The sequence below is a fragment of the Parasteatoda tepidariorum genome, chromosome 10 (assembly GCF_043381705.1).
Source record: "Parasteatoda tepidariorum isolate YZ-2023 chromosome 10, CAS_Ptep_4.0, whole genome shotgun sequence".
NCBI classification, from domain to species: domain Eukaryota; kingdom Metazoa; phylum Arthropoda; class Arachnida; order Araneae; family Theridiidae; genus Parasteatoda; species Parasteatoda tepidariorum.
The window spans coordinates 35,277,451-35,297,372 of record NC_092213.1 but is presented as its reverse complement, the minus strand read 5'-3'; the positions used below and the strand labels follow the sequence as shown (position 1 = coordinate 35,297,372).

At 27.5% G+C, this 19,922-nt stretch overlaps 1 protein-coding gene across 1 annotated transcript in view; it reads left to right on the top strand.

The window, feature by feature from the left end:
- The first annotated feature begins 2,454 nt into the window (after positions 1-2,454).
- LOC107447953 (uncharacterized) overlaps positions 2,455-19,922 on the top strand; it is a 28,744-nt gene continuing 11,276 nt past the window's right edge. The window contains exons 1-6 of the mRNA XM_043044280.2: positions 2,455-3,327; positions 5,109-5,171; positions 7,617-7,711; positions 11,801-12,070; positions 14,045-14,709; positions 19,226-19,429. Coding sequence (XP_042900214.1) covers positions 2,470-3,327; positions 5,109-5,171; positions 7,617-7,711; positions 11,801-12,070; positions 14,045-14,709; positions 19,226-19,429 — 2,155 coding nt within the window. The 5' untranslated portion in view covers positions 2,455-2,469. The remainder of the gene's footprint in view (positions 3,328-5,108; positions 5,172-7,616; positions 7,712-11,800; positions 12,071-14,044; positions 14,710-19,225; positions 19,430-19,922) is intronic.

Sequence of the window (19,922 nt, the reverse complement as noted above, 5' to 3'; positions counted from 1 at the left end):
GAGTTGTTAAAAATATACAAAGTATTGAATCCTTTAGTTTGTTTTTTAAATAAATATATGTCAATTTTCTACGCGATTTGTTACTTTAATAACAGCACTTTTAGGTAATTATTGGCTTTAATTCAACTAGTTTATCTTAATTATATCTCTATTTCAATAAGTTTATCTCTATTCTTAATGCTATGGAGTTCAATTATCATTTTCTTTCTTTCTTAACGTATGATTTAAATGTAAACGTAATTCTTTAATATACAATACCATACAATGGAAGTATGTACAATATGTAACAGAGTAACACGTAAATATTAAGAATCAGAATTTTATTACTTGTCTGAAGATAAATTTATCTAGTTGATTCAACTGCATATCGGTCTAAATATTATTATGAGTCAATCACTTATTTCTATTTGAATATGATTTATATAATGTTGCAAAGATTCATAATTTATACTGGCACAAGATAAATCAATAAATGCTAGACAATAGAATTTTTTTTGATAATATATTCATTATATTTATAGTGTATTTTTGAAATACAGTTCTTTTACAGTTTACTAAAGTATTTACTGTTTTTAAAACATCTTGTGTTAACTTTAGGAAGTCCAGGCTTGATGTACCATCTCAAAGATTTGAATATTCTTTAAGTTGTTCAATCTCAGTAATTTGAGACTGTTTTGTGTTCTTCATTTAAAATTTTATTATTTGAAAACTAATTTCAAACTTTTAAAATGACATAAATTAGTTTTTTTTTTTTGTATGGTATGATTGGTGTGATAAGTTAATTCTAAGTATTTGTAAATTGTTTTTTTTTCTTTTGCTTAGAATTGAATTGCAGTGAAATGTGCTAATGAATGGCTCACTTTGTTTACTTTTTTAATTTTTGGTTTGTTTCAAATTTGGTCAAAAATGGCTTTTTTCGAAATTTATATTTTGTTATATTTTTGACAATGTAAAATTGGCTTGTAAAATTGGCTTTTGATTAATTTATATGTTTGATTAGTGTAACTTATTCTACTCCTAAGTTAAGTTAAAGAATAACATAAAAATGAAATTTAGCTTAGTTTCAGTATATTTTTTTTATCACAATTCAGTAATTAATGAAAGTCAAAGCTACAGAGCTTTTATTTCATTAAAGTTAGAGTTACATTTATATTCAGTTGTCTGAAATTGTCTTGATCTGTGTGAGAAGTTTTGTTTATATTTTCAACAAAATAACTTCAGGATTGTTTTTCATATCAAGTAAATTTAAAAAAAAAATTTTTTTTATGCCTGTAAAATTTTTTTTTCAAATTTTGGAAAAAATTGTAAAGAAAGCCATATTTTAATTTTGAAGAATGATTACTTTATGAAATTTGTTATTACAATTCTGTATAAAATATGAGCATTTTCATTGTTATGATATATGTAAATGGAACAATTGTTTCTATGGAAATATTCTTCAGCTATGCATATCGCGGATATTTCTGTATCAGTACGTGTTCGAGCCAATTACTGTAAAGTTGCCAAACAGCTTATAAACATGCAGTTTTTTTATTTTATTATGTTAATGTGGTTTGAACTGTCTTAGCTATGAGTTATGAATTTTTTTGGTTTATTTTTAGCACAGGTATCAAAACAGAAATCTTCCCTAGATGTTTTTACCAGAAAAAGTTTTAATTGTTAGATATGCTATTTTATTATCAGTTAGATACTAAAATGTGTAGCTGAGTTAAACTAATTTATAATTAAAATTATAATTTATTTATTTATTTATTTTACAACAATCTATGTACCACTATCAAAGTTTTTGACCATTGCTGAAAATATTGTTTCTTGACAGAGAAATAAATTATTAGAGAAGAACATGGTCATTGTCACTGCATATTTAAATAATTATCTTTTTCTAATATAATAGTATGACTGCGTGATAAAATTGATTATTTATACATTTGATTTACTTCACATGCATATTGTTGGCATGGAGTTAAAAGTTATTTATAAAGTTTTGTTAAACTTAAATTTTGTCAAATAAATTTTTTTTTTAAATTTTATTAATCTAAAAATAAAGCATATTAAACTTTTTTTTAATTTCAAACAGCAGGTAAAGTTATTAATTTCAAACTTTATTTGGTATTTAATTCAATAAAATTAAGTTTTACTCTAATTTGAGAAAAAAAAAAGTTCTAATATTACATATAAATATAAAGGTACCTTTTAACTTATTTTTTGCTACTAATTTTGCTGAAATTTAGTAACTGTGTATATTAGTAATTTTTTTAATTTAATATATTTAAAATGTAACTTTGCATTTTAAACTTTTTAAATTGGCGTCCAAGCTATTTGAAATTCAGAATTTGATTACCATGTTGATAAATGTTTCAAATATTGATATTCATCAATAATTTTTGTTTCAGGAACCTTAATAATGACTTAGATTCTTTTAACTTCAAGAAAGTGACTTAATTTAATATATATATAGTATCTTTTATCATGAATTTTCGACCAGATCTAAGAAACAAGCCACACAGTGCTTCATTCACTAACTTACAAATAAGTGAATCTTTTAGTCACTTCCGGTCTGTGAGTTACTTTCAGGCTGTGACAAATGCATCAATTTCCGGTTCCCAAAAGTCCTTTGATACCCGTTCATCGATTGAAAAATCTGCAATTGGCAGAATTCCATCTATTAGCACGCCTTGCACACCCAAAAAAATTGAGATCGAGAAGTACTCAACATTACCTGTCACGACCAGCAATAATTCCTGTTATCCATCGAAAAAGACTAGAAGTTCCAGTCTTTCTAGTTTTTTCCGAAAACTGAAACCTAGGTTCCACAGAAGTTCATCGGATGGTAGAAACCCGTGGATTGTCATTGAATTTGCATCTCATGACAGTGATGACGTGTCTTCCGTAAGTGACAGCAGTGACCACTCAGTTGAACTAGCTGTAAAAAGTAAAGTCCAGCATTTTACATCTCTCAAAGACCTTTATGACAATAGTAATGATATCTGCAACTGCGCTTTGAGCAACAAGCGCAAAGACAGTTCGAGTTTGTCTCCGAAGTGCAATTTAAATTCAAACAGTGTTAGTAAAACCTCTGTTAATTTTGACTGCAAGAGCCAACAAGGTGCTCACAACAAATCTGAAAGCTCAATTTTCTTTAGACTTTCTCCTCGTAGAAGGCTTGAAAATCTTAAACATATGTTGAAGAATTTCTCAAAGCGCAGGAAGTGCCGCAATTCTCCTTCCATGTTTTCTTTGGATTCCAGGACCTGCACTTTTAAAAGTGAATCCTGCTTAAAATCAGACTATACAACTACAAGTGGTGCTTTTTCTAGTTTTAGCCAGGTAGTAGTGTGGAAAATGCATGAGTATGCATAATTTTGCATGATGTAGCCTAGTGTGTGAATAGTCAGTGTGTAAATAGTCAGTTCATCGAGTTCCAAAAGATGAGTGTAACAGTTTGGTGACTTGATTTGAATATATCTTATTTAATAAATTTCTGAATTTTCCCTTATGTGAGTTTTTTGACCCCTGCTTGTTTTAAATTCTGCATGAGATTTAATTGATGTGATATATTTTTTTTCTCTATTGAATATATTATGTTAGAGGTGGTTTATAATTTAAAAATTTTAGCATGATTTCCACGATTGTATTTGGTATGAATTTATAATTTTTAAAATGTCAAATTTTTTATATCATGTTTGAAAGCATGTTTAATTCTTTTCTATTGAAATATATTTGATACTTTTTACGCTAATGAGTATAAAGATATTTTTTATTATACACTTACCAATTTTAGTCTTTTTATCTTGCATTTTATTAAAATTAGCAAGTACTTTGATATTTGTAGCGTCTGCATTAATAAAATTTTTCATATCTATTTATATTTTTTTATTGATATTGTATTTCTAACTATTAAACGTTATTTTTTAAAGGATAAAGAATATATATTTATATATATATATTTTTATATTCTGCAGGGAATTATAATTGTGAAAATAAATAATTATTAAATTTGCCTTGTTGCACACAGTTTTGTTATTAAATCAAAACTTTTGTTCCTATAATGATTGTAAAAAGGAATAAATAAAAATAATAATGAAAAAACACTAATTTAAGCATAGTAGCATCAACATCTTGTTTTAATCAATATTAATCCCTTGTCTGCTGAGGAACCTACACGGCGACATTGTTGCAGAACGTAATCTAGTTCTTGCAGAACGATTTTTCCTTTGGGAAGTGAAAATTTTGGTTTTCTTTTCTCGGAAATTTTTGCTCTATTTTTTTTATGTAGTTATTACTATTATACACATAGTTTTTAAAATCCAATTTTTTTTATATGATATTGTTTATTATTACAAATTAATCTCGAAATGAGAGCACGCATTTAGTAACCCCTTTTCAAAGAGTTCTACTTGCATGATTTCGCTGTTGATCTTTTTTTCAATAGTTACTGCTACTGATTTCGCGATTTTTTTAAATTATTTTTTTTAATGTGATGAAGATTTACAAAATGTGAGAAAGTGCGAATAATTGTGTTTTCCCTCTACAAAATGCAGGAATATTGGCCATAATAATATTAGAATCAAAAATAAATTGCATATTCAAATGAAAAAGTTATATTTTATTTTAAACAAATAGTTATTTATTTATCTATTTACTATTATTAATATATATAATTTTTTTTAAGTTGATGCTTCTGTTACTTTAAAACAGTAACATGTATTTTTCTGAAAGTCAGGATCTGGAAACGTTTTATTCCGATTAAGAATAATTTAATATCTTTTTTATAACATATTTTTAATAATTTTGTTAGTTGTACACTTAGTACATGGTTAAAATTTGAGTATTAAAAGACTTTTGAAAAAATACGAAATTAAATTTTGGTTGTATGGTTCTACATTTCAATTTGTCTATCAAAGGAATCATAAACAACTAAAAAAAAAAAGGTGAAACTTGGCCAATATATTAATACATTGGCTTCCTAGTGTATTATTATAATATTGATTTTTGTAATGTTAATTCAACATAGAAATATAAAAATGTCAAACACACATATTGAATAGTACTTATTTATAAATTTGTTTAAAATTTTTAAATTAATGTGTACAATTATATTTTTTCAGATTGAAAATGATAGAGCTTCACCTACATTTCATTTTTGCAACCAAAGTAAACAAGAAAATCTGGTAAATAATTTTTTTAATGTTATTATATTTTTTTATGTTTATTATTATATTGTTCTTTGCATAAAATCTGCAATTTTGAATTTTATTTTTTATAATTAAAAATTTTTTTTTAGACTTGCACATTTATCAATTTCTATTGTCTATCAATTTTTCGAATAGCGTTCAATAGCAAATCAATTTACTTGCGTTTGTTATACATAACGATACAATTTCCCATAAAAAAAAATCTTTAATAAATTTTTGTATTCTGCTAAATAATTTTTTTTGCATTCGAGTGTTGGAATAATCATCATTGCAGTAATTGGATTAAATTAAATTGAATTGAATGTTTCATGGTACCAAGTTCAAAAAGGAAATAGCATATGTGTAACAGCTGTATTAATAATGCTGATGTGTATCAGTCTTGAGGCTTTTAACTTGCATTGAATGGAGTGTGTGATGATTGGTTGTTGTATAATTAAGACTCTATTGTATTGCAAATTGTACTTCTTCAATAAATTGAATAATAGTATTTGAATATTTATACATAGTAGTGTCTGTGAAGTGCACATTCTTTTGGGAAAAGAGTTTAAAAATAAGAAAAAATTATATTCGGGGGTCACTATAAATTTAGTTTTTATATTGATTGATGATAGTTTAATTTTTTAATGCAGTAAAAAAAAAAAAAATTCTATGAAAAAGACTATTTTAACAAATTACAAACAATATTTAGGCAGTAGATGTACAGTATTTTTGAATTAAAAGATCGTTTGAAGTTTTGCACACTTTGTTTACTTGTAGAATATAAGTTATAGCAGGTTTTTAATTTCATCTAAGTAAAAATATGTATGGTTTTACAGTTACACCCATTTTTAAATAAATCTTTGAATTTAATTTATTTTAAGCGTAATTCTGTTGAAAAATGTTTTCTTTAATTTTTCTTTTGCACCTTAAATTAGTAAATTTACACGAATTTTGAAAATGGTACTACTTTTATGTTAATGACCTTGAAATGCTCCTTTTATTCAGTAACACTTATTTACATTGATTAATGGTTGGAAATTCCCTGAAATAACTATTTATGTTATAACTAAAAGGTTTAATGATTAGGGTGTAGCTTATTTCCCGTGCATTAGTTTTACAACTGCGTCTAGCTACGTATCGAGAAAATTAAAATGTATCAATTTACTCCCCTTGATACACAATGGAAAAATTATTGATGAATTATTGGAAGAAAAGGAGAAAGAAAAAGTTTCTGCCTTAAACTCTAGGATAATATTTGTATCCAAAAGATTCCTTTGCTTCATAAAAATGAGAACACAATCAGTTTTGAAAAATTTAGCAGAGTTGTAGTTATCATTTCATTTTAATTTCAATTTAAGTGTAAGAGGTGTGAATTGCTGGTTTGCACTTCAAATATGCATGGTTTTTATGTAATGGTTTGCTATATTTTGCTCTCTGTTATTAAAAGTAATTACTGAATCATGTTTGTACTTGTCAGCTATACCTACTATTTTCTTGACTTGAAACTCTTGTTGGCCATGCATTTAAAATCTTTTACCAAAATATATAAAATTCAGTGTAGTTAAACACTAAATTTATGTTAGTAATGCATTTTGTGCACTCCTTGTATATATATGGTTTATATAATGGTTTGCTATATTTTATACTAAGTAATTAAAAATAATTACAGAATCATATATATATGCTTCTGTAATAATTTTTATAAAGCACTTATAATATGATTTACTATGTGCTTTATAGCAGTGTTTCCCAACCTTTTTATCACTGCGGACCTGTCAACGATTGATAATTTTACCACTGCCCGCTTAGGGGGGGGGGCGTTGATTGTTTATGTTTTAGATTATTTTGATTTATTAAGTTTAATTTGATTGTATTTAAACAAGCCTTCAAAACAAAATACAGTTACACCAAAAAATAAATATAAAGTGATTTAGCATTTTAACTTACTGGAACGTTAACTCAATGAGAACCCTGAGCTTGTTTCTTTGCAATTAGACTGTTCCATATGGGGGGTAATCAGAGACAAGTGAAGTGTGTTGCTTAGGTTCAGTTTATTCCGTTGCTTTGTTTTGGTTGCTGCTACTGCAGAAAACCCCTCTTCACACAGATATGTTGTCGGAAATGACAATAGGGATATAAGTGCTGTGGTGGCAATCTCTGGGTATTATGCCATGACTTTAATCCAGAACACCGGCAGAGTTTTCTCGAACATAGTTTTAAGGCCGCCATCATAAAAATTGTTATTAAAACATGTAGGATTTTGTTCTAATATATATTTTCTTAAAACTTATCTAATTTTATCAAGTATTCTTGTAACCTTTCATCTAAATTTCATGGTTTGTATGCATATGAAAGAATTGAATTAAGAAATATTTAATATTGAAAATAATAAATTAGTTGATGATAGTTCAGAATTATATATATTTAAAAATAATTTTTTAGAGGTCATTGAGGCATTCTGCTGACATAAGTTATCTCTTGCGAATACCTAATAGTAGAAGCTCTAATTCAAGTCTTTCATCTGTTTTAGAAGACAGGTAAGCATTTTTTTTTTAAAATCTGAGAATGTAAATTTTGTTAAATTTGAGTCATAAATGTGTGTTGTATTGAATTGGTTTTATTTATATGTCCTGTTCTGGATGGTTTTATCAGCCCATTTTAGACCAAGCATAGAAATTTTATAGAATATGGTATTTTCTTTTAAACATACTTTAATTACTTTCAATAAGACACAAAGTTTTGTGCATGAAAAATATGTTAAAAGAAATATAATTATTATTAAGAAATAAAATGGAGCATAGGCAGACCAAATCAGGAATAAAACATTCATTTAAATAGTAGTTTTTCATTACATTTGTTTTATTTTGTGTACGGAACTTGGAACCTTAATCCATCAAGAAAAAAAAAAGTAAGATTAATCTCAAGTAGAATAGTTATTCATTTTCGAAATGTAGAATCAGTCAATAATTGTTTCAACTAGAATAGTTTGAAAATATTTTAAGAGAAAGTGTTTTTACCAATTGAATTACTAATATTTTATAGCTGTCATCCAAACCCTGAAAAATAGCTGAATATTATAATTGGAGAAACATTTATCACACTATTAACAAAAGAATATTTATTGAAACAGTGCACCTTCGGCTGAAAGTGGGTTAAAAAAAGAGCATTCCATAAAAAGTGTTTAAAAATAAATTCTCAGGTAAATGTGTATTTCAATTGCCTAGTAATAGAGGTCCCAAGAATAAAAATTTCCTTTGATACGTCTCTTGCCTTGCCATAATATATTTTAGATTAAATTTTTTAGTTTCATTCTTTCAAAGTTTAAATTTTTTTAAACTAATGTCTTTAACTTTTGATGATGGATGTCATTCTAGTACTTCTCAAGAAATATCAAGAATGAAAGTATTACTATATTAGATACGAAGAAAAAAAGATTAATAATGTGAAGAAATGAGCAATGAAATGATGCAGATGCTAGTTTTGGTTAATTAGTTCAAGAACATACGATGGTTGTTTTTTTAAGTAAGGGTCATTTTGTGGTGCACATTAATAGGTTACGCGTGCCTTCAACGAGTGTTTGCGTCATGCTCTGGCATTCCTTTGGGAACAACTGTACAGTTGTGTAGATAATGTGTACGGTCAGTTCTGTGTCTTTAAAATGTTCAAGTTTAACAAATCACCTGCTGCATATCAGGTACGGTCTGTAAAGCATTTTTAGTGTGCAAAAAGACCTGCCTGCTGCATACATTCACTGGCAGATTTGTGAAGTTTACAAAGCTTCCTACTGTCATGCTGACAGGAAATTTTGCTACTCCATGACAATGACTCTTTCCACAGCTCAGTTCTGAGCTTTATTGTCCAATAATATTGTCCAATGATTAAAAACGTTCTTCAATTCTTCTTTCTTTCAATTCAAGAATTCTTTAAATTGGATAATTTATGTTCATTTATCATTCTAAAATGGAATTTAAACCTTATGATCAATGTAGTCTTTGCACCCTTTCAAAACTGTGGTAATCTTATTCTTTAATTTAGAATACATAGATACATTTAGAATACATTTTAATACATAGATTTTGCAGACTGCAAAATTCAATTTCTCCTTTTTTTGTTGATAATTAATCGGTTACCTGCAGTCTTTTTTTCTTCCTGGTTTTGCTAATTTATTTATTTCTTCCCCTTATCTAAAAAACATACAGTAATGAATATTTATTCTGGTGTAGATAATTGAATCTATTACATATATTTATCATTCTTAACTAGAAGTTAAAAAATTTGATCGATGTGGAGTTTATTTAAGCATAAATATATCTTTATATTAATTTTTAAATATTTATTTTTAAACATAATTTTCTGTTAATTGGTAAAGCTTATCAAGATAGCAGTTTTCTTGAGAAAGCAAGATTTTTGAATATTAACTTTAGGCATTCTTACATTGAAAAAGCTATTTAGTCCTAAACAGTTCATTTTAAGAAATACAATTATTCTAAAAATGTATAACTTACCTTTTTTTATTCTTCCATCAGTATGCTTGACAATAACCTTCCATTTTGTTATTTAAAATTTTCAAATCAAATTTTTAAAGAATTATTGGAAGATAAGTATATTTAGTTCTATTCATTCGTTTCTTCATTTTTTTTCTAAATTAAATATTTAGTATCAATTGTCTAATGTTTGTAGTATAGTATCTATGGTATTAAAATTCACAAATATAAACAATTGATAATTTATGCACTATTTCACTCTATAGCATGAAATATTTTGTTGAGAACTACCACCATCTATTTGTTACCATATATTTGTTACTACACATTTCAAATGGACCTATTCATTAATTATGAATATAAGATTAATAATGTTTTTAAAATTTACTATTATTTTTTAAACTTTTAAAATGCATCAAGATAAATATCATGCTTTTAGATTAGATTATTTAACATAAATTGATTAGAAGTAAATATGACCTTGATCTCAATTGGTATTTGAAGAGCATTATTTTGTGTGGGCCTGACATCTGTTACTTTGATCTAACCTTGAGGGTTTAAACCCCACACAATTTCATTGCACTTTCCTTTGGGCGGTTCACTTTCTTGCGTACCTTGAGAGAGAATGGACATACACATTGAAATGTTGCATGTAAAAATCATTAATTATCTCACTGTACATTCTCATAAGGATTGTTGCTCCTGCCTTAAAAAAGGCAATTGTCCACCTGAAAGGTACTGTTATGTTTTTTTTTATATGCTCAATAATTGATTGTAATTTCCAATTAGAGTTTTCAGTATAAATTATTGAATTAAATCATTATGATGGACAGGGTTAGTCATAGTTAAAACTGAAGTGACGTTTGTTTTTCATTTAATTTTAGTAGCAAAATGGTTTAAATTTATTAAGGATCTGGTTTAGATAGAAAATAATCGGTTTGATGTACTAACATATTCATTTTTAGTTTTATGTCTTGTTAAATTGTAAAAATGGAAGATTAATTATGAGTTTCGCTTTATTTTGTGCTCGGTTCCAAAAGATGGTTACAATTATTGCTTTATTTTTTTTATATTAATGAATCAAAATTGAGTGGGACAGAAAGGCTGTCTTCAAATAATTAGTAGGCTGTCTTCAAATTTAGTCTTCAAATAATTAGTTATTTAGAGTTAAACATAAACTGCTTATTGATAGGAAAAAGGTAGTAGATCTTTTAAAGGCGATGAGTTTGATCAATAGCTGAAAATAAGTACTTTGATGTATTTATTAATTTGTGAATGAGTTAAACTAGCATCATTAAAGAAGCATTTTTTTAAACAATATAGAAATTTAATGATTCATTTTGATAAAACATTTTTACAAGCAGTAAGAAAGGATAAGACTTCTCCCTCAGTTGAAGATATATGAATCTGAAAAACGAAGAGTAGTAAAACATAAAACATAACATTTATATTCAATTAATATTTAGACTTTGAAAGGATACATGCGATGAGTCACATGACGTGAGTTTTAGTTCTCAAAAATCACACTTCCTGGTTGTAAAATAAAGCTGAGATTATTTTATCCAACACTTATTCTTTACATAATTAATTCAACATAAATTTTTTTCCTGAAAATCAGTAATTATAAAATTTTAATCTTTCTAAATACCACTTACTTATATCCATGACAGATTATTATGACTAAATGGATGTTATGATTATTATGACTAAGTCACTAGACCCTTATTTTCTTGAGTCACATCTACCTGTTAAAAGTGTGACCTTTTCCAAGTTATTAGTAAAGCTTTACATTAAAATCAAGCTTTATACATTTAAATAATTTTTTTTTTATCCCAGTTACTTAGTCTGGCTTAGAATTGGTGATTTTATAATAGTTTGGAGACATTTTTTAGTACATTTTTGTTTAAAGGGAATGAACTTTTAAAATGTTAATTACTACCTTTGATTTTGTTTTGAAGGATTAATAAAAATTTTAAGAAGTACTTATGTGTATGATAGTGACTTCCTGTATCTGAATTAATTGCATATTAATAAATAGCTTATATACATGCTTTTATTCATTCCTCTTCTTAAATAACATTTGATTTGTTTTCATTAACTCTAACAAATAACTTGCTTATATGACTAACATTTTATTTCCAGCTGTGCTTTGAAGCGAGCCCAACCGCCTAAAACTCTAAGCTTGCCTAACAAATCTTTTCATGACCAGCAAAGACTTAAGGTTTACCAAAAAATGGCTTCTGTAGAATCTATAGGTGCTTGTTCTTTAGATTTTGATTCCAGTGACCACTTTATGGCAAAAGATCTCACTGCTTCAGAATGTACTTTACTTAGTAATGGTATCACGCCGTCCATCCCTGAAGTGGCAAGAAATGGTGATCTGCACGCTGATGGGCCTTCTTCAGAACAAAGGTTCTGAACTGCATTTTTTTTCCTATTAACCCTAGATAATGCAGCTAATCATTCAAGTCATAGACTACAAATTAAAATTGTGTTTATTTTTTATTTCTTTTAACTCTATGTCGAACAAATTAGCTTAGCATTAGGTAGATATTCTTAGATTTTTACTAAAATGTGCCATAAATTTTAAAGCTTGCAATCTTTGGAGTCTTAAAAGCATTCTGGTAACCTCACAACTTTGCAAAAGCTCTAATTTACTAGGTGTACCATTAAGTTGGTATACCATTATTTATTAATATACCATTGGTACATTGAAATCCAGATAATATGGCAGATTCCATAAATTTTTTTTTTCACTTGTGGATTTCGTTTAATAAAGTTCATTAGAAAAAAAAAATATGTATACATATATTTTTAAAATTAAAAAAATCTATGCTTATTGTATTCAAAATGATAAATAATCAGACATAATAATGGTAATTAAAAATAATGAACAATTCGAAAATCGTTATTGCAATGCCATTTACAATTGTGTTTATTTTATTGTTCATGAAGGCTAATTAGCCATATTCACATATGAAAACTAGCTACAATTTTAATGACATTTTATTTATGTGCAACATAAATTGTATATAAAATAGTTTAGTTACATGCATTGAAATATGGTTAGTATCAACAAGACAAAAAGTTAGTATTATTTTGTCTGATCAATGATTTGTTTTTGCTTTTTATTTATTATTTTGAAGATGATGAATTGATTGGACAGTGATTTGTCATGGTTTTTTATTTATTTCAAAGAAAATTATTTTAAGATTTTTATAAAATTTTGAAATATTATTTTTGTCATGTGGTGTAGAAAGAGCTCACCATTGAAAATTAACGACCCATTAAATTTTTGTATCATTTTGACCAGTTAAGCTGTTAAATATTGTAATTAAATACTAATTTTTTTTAATGAAAATATTGTAAAATCTCCTTTTTTATATGATCTTTTATATTGAGTAAAGAAGTTTAAAAAAATCAAAACAGCCTTTTATTTCAAGAAAAGTTAGTGTAATTATTAATTTTCATTCCTAACGCTATATTATGGAAGTGTTAGATATACTAAAACTAGGGAATTTTTCAAATATATTAAGTGCGGATGCATCCAATGCTAAATTACAATTGAAACAATGTTAGTTTAACAATATTAGTAATATCATTTACAACTCTTTTCTATTATTTTATAATGAACCCTGAAATTGATGATTGAAAGTGAATGTGAAAGTGAATTGAAAGTGAGAATGCATCCAATGCTAAATTATAATAGAAACAATGTTAGTTAAACAATATTAGTAATATCATTTACAATTTTTTTCTAATTTTTTATAATGAACCCTGAAATTGATTTTGAAGATAAGGTTCTACTTAATCAGATTTTTGAAGGGGAAAAAAATTGAGATTTCCTTAGGAATTATCTTATTTTCATTTTGTTTTACTGTGCAGTGCTAATTTTTTAATTTTATTAAGTCTTCAAATATGTCAGTGAATGAAGGTACCAAGTGATACTTTTTGAAAGTTTAAGGTTCCAATTGCAAGAATAAAGAACAACCTTTGAAACCTTCTGTTTTGGCAATATATTAAAATGCTGCATGCATCAAACAATTAATCAAAAAAAATTGCTGATTATTTATAAATTTACCAATTGGAAGCTTGGTGTCAAGAAATAAAGGCATAATCTTTATTTTCTCATTCAAAAGGACCATTACTCAATTTTATAAAAATATTATTTAAAACCTTCATCCACCCAATTAGTCATTTATACTGATGATTATCTATTCACATTTGCTGAAAATATATGTTTTTAGACACGAATGAATAGTCTTCAGTATAATCTGAATTTAATTAATTTATATAAACATTTCATATAAAAGTAATCATATATTGTAAGCAGTGTTTCATTTTATTATCGTTTTTTGATATTTTATCTTTTGTTCTTTTTTGCAGATCTTCTGAGGATAAACCATTGACGAATGGTTTTAAACCTGATGAGAAAAAGGAGTGCAGTATTGCTGAAATCAAGCTACCTTCATATGTGAGCATCAGCTGTGCCATCAACGGGTATACCAGTTACAGCCGTTTTTGCCGTAGTAGAGAAAATAGTCCAGCTCGTAACTCTTTTAGAAAATCTAGCCTAGAGCCTAGCATGCTAGCAGACATGAATCGTAAAGACTCTTTCGATCATCACTCGAACTGTAAATATTCTCGCAGTCAGTCCGATTGCAACGGAACCATGCAAAGTATTTACACCGAATCAAGACATGTTACTGTTAGCAAACAGTTACAAATTCCTCTAAAATCTAGTAAGAAATATATTACAGAGTTATCGTTAAGCAATGGACATTCTTCTATTGCTGAAAGGACAGAAGTTACCTCTCCATCTAAAAAGCCCACATCCAATGGAGTTGGTAATGATAGTTTGTTACTTGCAAAAGAAGTTGGTAATGGTGGTACTAAGTCCCTAGTACAACAGCGGATTGAGAGTTTGTACGGGAGGACTGTAGGTGAAGAAGTTAACATTAGTCTCAAAAATAGTAACAAAACTAAGGACTCTGTTGTGAATAATGGTGATAACAGTATTACTCCAGTTCTTAATGGAAAAAGTCATACAGGTATTCAACTTTTTCATTTATGTGTGTTATGATCAATCAGCTTTTTCTAATATAGTACATGTGTATTTATTTTCAGGCATTGTTTGTTCTATTGGTTTTCTGGAACTATTTAGTTTCTATGCAATATCTAAAAAATGTATTTAAGGTGTAAGTTATTTTATGCAAAATTTAAATAGCATTCTAATTTTTCGCAGCTGTTACGCTATATCTAAACATACTTTATTAGTTGCTTAAACCCTCTTTCAAATCATAAGAGTTCCAAATTGTTTAAAAATAATTAGTTTTAAGAAAGTTTTTCAAGCCATGTTGAATTAATGACTCAAACATAGTTTGAGTGCTGATGCATGTTCAATTGTGTATTGCTTAATTAAGTTCCTTCCAATTGATTTTTGTACATTTTCCAAAACTGTACAAATGGCGTAAATTATATTAACCAAAATTATATCAAGGTTCCGATTCACCGTCACTGTTCCATCTTTATTTAAAATGTGCTTTTTACTAAATTGTTACAAACCTGTTCCAATTTTAGCTTTCTTAGCTCCAAATTGTTCAAAAAATAAAGTTGTTTGGCCAACTTTCACAAAATTGCCCTAAACTTTGTACTATAGAAAATTATTTAATAATAATTAGTATTGTTGCATTTTTTATTGTTCGTTTCTTTCGTTGTCTTAAAATTTTTTTAAAATCATTTTTTAAGTTTTTGGATTTACTATTTAATTCTGAAAAAAAAGCTGTGTTGTTTTTTAAACTTGTTCATGTATTTTCTCATATTAACTGAGACTTATGAAAGACGTTTTTGAAATTTTTGCCTGAAGTTTCAGAAAAGCAGTTTGATGGAACTAGTTGAATCTTTTTAGTTTGATGATTTAAAAATGAGTTGATCCTTATTTATTTTGCGGACTTGGTTTGTTGGTTCTTATTTATTTTGATTTGACTTGGTTTGTTGGTTCTTATTTGATTTCATTTCTTGGTCCTTACTTATTTGATATATTTTGATTGACCAACTTAGAGATGGTTTAAATAAATACTTAATTTGGGCATATAGCCTTGCCCACAAGTTTTATTGTTTAAATCTTTTTTGGAAAGAGAAACTCTGCTAAAAATTATTTATCAAATTTTTATGGTGATGAATTCAAGAGGTCATTCACATATTATTTTACTTTAAACAAATGCAGTAATAAATTTTGTAGGGTGGACTTTTCCAGTTTTCCAATTCATGGTTCATCTCTTTCATTCCATTTTAAAAATAATCTAATCCAATCAACACTATAGTATTCCTATCATATAATTTTTAGATGATGATTTGAAGAATCATCCACTAAAATTCTTTTTGTAACTGTACAAGAATGTTGGGTTTGGATATTCACTGTTTTCATTTCTAGATTATTGAAACCCTAATTTAAAATTGTTTGACATAGAAATCTTGAATTCAGTTACAAATTTTAATTATTTGTTGGTATGAGAGAATAATATCTAATTGATACCGGTTATTTTTTTATTAATGCAACAGTTCTATGAAAATTTTCTACATATTGCTTTAAATTTTTTATGGGTTTTTCAGTATTTATAAAATATAGGAAGCTATTAAAACTCTGTTTTAAACAGAGTAATTCTGATAAAAATAGTAATTTTATGATTCATTTACAATAAAAAATGTTTTTATTGCTCTTAGTGGAGCAAATTGTATTTTTTTATAAAGTTTGCCTTTTTATAAAAAAAATCTGAAATGTGTATATAATTGATAAAAATTTCCTGATTTCTTTTTGGGCCCTCTATGAAGTCTGAAATATCTGTCATCTATAACGTTTGCCAACATTTCCCAAAATAGTACCTACAGGGTTAACAGGTTGAGCGCCACACTAATTTTACATGTCATGCCCATCTGGCCACGGTAAATAACTGCACACTAAATTTGCAAATATTAGACGAATTTTGCTATTTTTTTAGAAGGTTTATCATGACATATCTGACAAAAGTGGTGAATTATATAAGACTACAAATTGCTTAAAAATAGTGGTAGATAAAAATCTACTAAATTGAATTTATTAAACCAAGAATCACAATAATTAAGTAAATTTTGAATAAATTTTCTGCAATTCCATAAAAGAGTGATTTTATAGTTCTATATCATGTTATACGCTGTTAGCCAGCTGTTTTTCGCGGCCTAAATGTAATTTCAGTGTCAGCCACCGGTGGTTGATGCAGACTAAATGTAATTTCAGTGTCAGCCACCGGTTGTTGATGCGGACTAAATGGAAAGTCCAGTGTCAGCCTCCGATGGCTGTCACAGTGCTCAACGTGTTAATATAACTTCAGTTAAGAATGCCCAAAATAATAAATTTGCTTATAGTCTAAATTCATAGGAGGGCAGATAATTAAATTAGTAAGTAAATTAAAACAAATGACTTTTTTTAAAAGAAAAAGTTGAAACTTTCAAAAAAAATTTTATTTTTTGCTGCAAACCTGCATCAAGCAAATAATCAAAAATAATTGCGTCAATTTAATTTGAGGAAAAAAAATCATCCTCTATGTCCTACTTTCTGTGTTATTGCTTTTTTTTCTCAAGTGATTTACATTACAAAAAATGTCATTTCCATTTCAGTAGTAGTTTGTGTATATTGAAATATTTCCTCATACCCAGTTAACAAGTTAAGCATAGAATTTAATTTTTTAGAAATTCCCCACAGAGTGTGAAATCAAAAAACAAGGATGTTTATGCACGCCAAATGCAAGGTAAATGATTTGATTACAGAATTGCAAAAAGTCAAGGAAAGATCGTGTCGAATTCGCAGGTTAGCACGGAATTTAATTTTAGAAATCTCCCACAGGTTACAGAATTAAACTCAATGAAAGGACATGTATGCTTAAAAATTGATTCAGTTTGATATAGGTTTTCTTTGTTGCTGACTTGTTTATATAGTGATTCTATACCCAGATTTGATGCAAAAAATTTTAATTGCTTTTAAATTTTACCTTTGATTGTGTACTCTTTTCAAAAGTATAGAAGAAATCAAAATTGATTATTTTGAAAGTTCTTTCTACTCTTCTGATTCTTTTAAAATAAAATAAAATGTGTTTACTGTTTCAAGGAGTTTTTATATTAAATAAAGAGATTTACTTGTATATATTTATTTAGTTAAATTTGTTTTGTTTCTTATGCACAGCTAAAACTAAAATTTTCAATTAAATTGGGTCTTTATTGAATTAAATATACACTTTCTTTATGCACTAATATGTTTTCTTGCATATGGTTATTTAATCCGGCCAGGTGGCCAAGCAGTTTGTCTGCCTGACTGAGAACCCAATGGTTGCGAGTTCAAATCCCCCTCAGGGCATATGTTTCATTCTGTACTGTCCTCTGTTGGTTTTGTGATGAGACTCACCCTTTGAATGGGTATCTGTGGTAGTGTGGTGTGGGTAATGTTGCTCGCCTCAGTGATTAAGGTTCACAGGTGCCCACTGGGTAACGTTAAATGGCAACATTTCTGGCATCTTCTAAGGCAAATTAATTGTGTGCATGCTATTAAAAAAAATTTTTTTGTTGATATTTTATCTTATGAGGCATAATTTTTTAAAATCCTAAACCAACAGTGCTGAAAAATGTGTTAAATTGTAATAGTTTATTTTTTTTAGTCGTTGCATTTAACTGGGGTGAACTATAGTTTGTCTAAAATAAGAGCTCGAGGCATTCGTCTACACCTGTGGCGGTGATTATGGTAATGAGGTATGACTATTTCAAGTAGGGGTGCAGGGTCAATGTTTTGGAGTAGTTTCGGGTTGGGTCCCCGGGAGAGAGGGAATCTCTTTCTTTGGTCTGTTGTGTTAGTCCTAGAGTGAAGCTACGCTCTCTAAGATGCGCCATTCTTGTTTTCATAGCACCAGACGGCCTGAGACTTTATGGCGGGAGGAGTTCTTAGCTTAGATAGACTATATGTATAGTTTCAATGTGTACAGTCTCATTCTAGTTCAAATTTTGCCAACTATTTTAATACCAATACAAAACTTTCAATTCTTTTGATAAAACTGGCTGTCCTTGTAATTTTATTCTAATAACTAGAACTTCTGATAGTGTGGGAAATTTTGTTGTTTGAATTTTATTTAATATTATTTGAATGATATAAATTTTTTATAAAAATTTATAAAACACTTTCCTTTCAATTTTAAATGTATTGTATTTTATGTTTTGAAAAAAAAATGCTTTAACATTAATTTTGGATTAATGTTATAAACTTTTTTTATTTTTAAGTTTAAACTTTACTGTATGCGTAATAGCTTTTAACATTTAAATTTTTTGAGACATCCAGTAATATTGAATACTGGATGTATAATGAAAAATGATAAATGATTTTTTGAATGAGTTAATAAAATTTTGATCTTAAAGGATCTCTTTGTTTCTTCAATGCTATAAGAAGCATTGATTTGTTTTATTGTATAATTTAGTTTTGTTTGTCATCGTAAAGAGCATAGTTTCCAAGAAATTTTAATCTTACATTGACTAAATGTTATTGCATTTCAGGTTCTGTTAGTCCCCCTGTTTTTAGGCATTTAAATAAAGATTTCCGTAAACAACTTCAACAAGGAAACATTCCTAATAATAAGACTGAAAAAGAAAAACCTGTGTTAAAGCCATTGAATACATCACGCCAAACTTCTGAGAAGCAGGTATTTTCACAAAAAGAAAATTTCTCGCCCATCATTAATGGAGTTGGGCATGATGAATGTAAGAATATATTTATTATTTATATATTATTTTAGTGAAAGTATTTTTTTTTATTGCCAGCCTTCATTTAAGCATTTTATATTTATTGTAATCAATTGAATGTAAGTCAACAACAGTTAATAAATTCCCATATAATATTTTTATACATGATATTTTATTTATCTCTTTCCCAACTTTGGCTCTAGTAATTAGTAGACATCAGAAAAAAATACGTTGCTAATAATACCCTTGTAGATAATATACTAGGTGAGAAAAAAAGTTTGAAAGTTGTTCAATATCTCAAGAAATATATATCATATCGAAAAGTGAAACTAATACGAAATCAATATTTTTTAAGAGCTATCCAGCAATACCAAACTCTATCTTTCACTCCCACCCCTGGGGCTTTTATCTTAATTATAAACTCCTATTTTTTTATTGCAGATATGGGTTCTCCTTAAAAAATTAACCCTATTTTAGAAGTAGGTTAATGCATTTTGCATTATAGATGGCG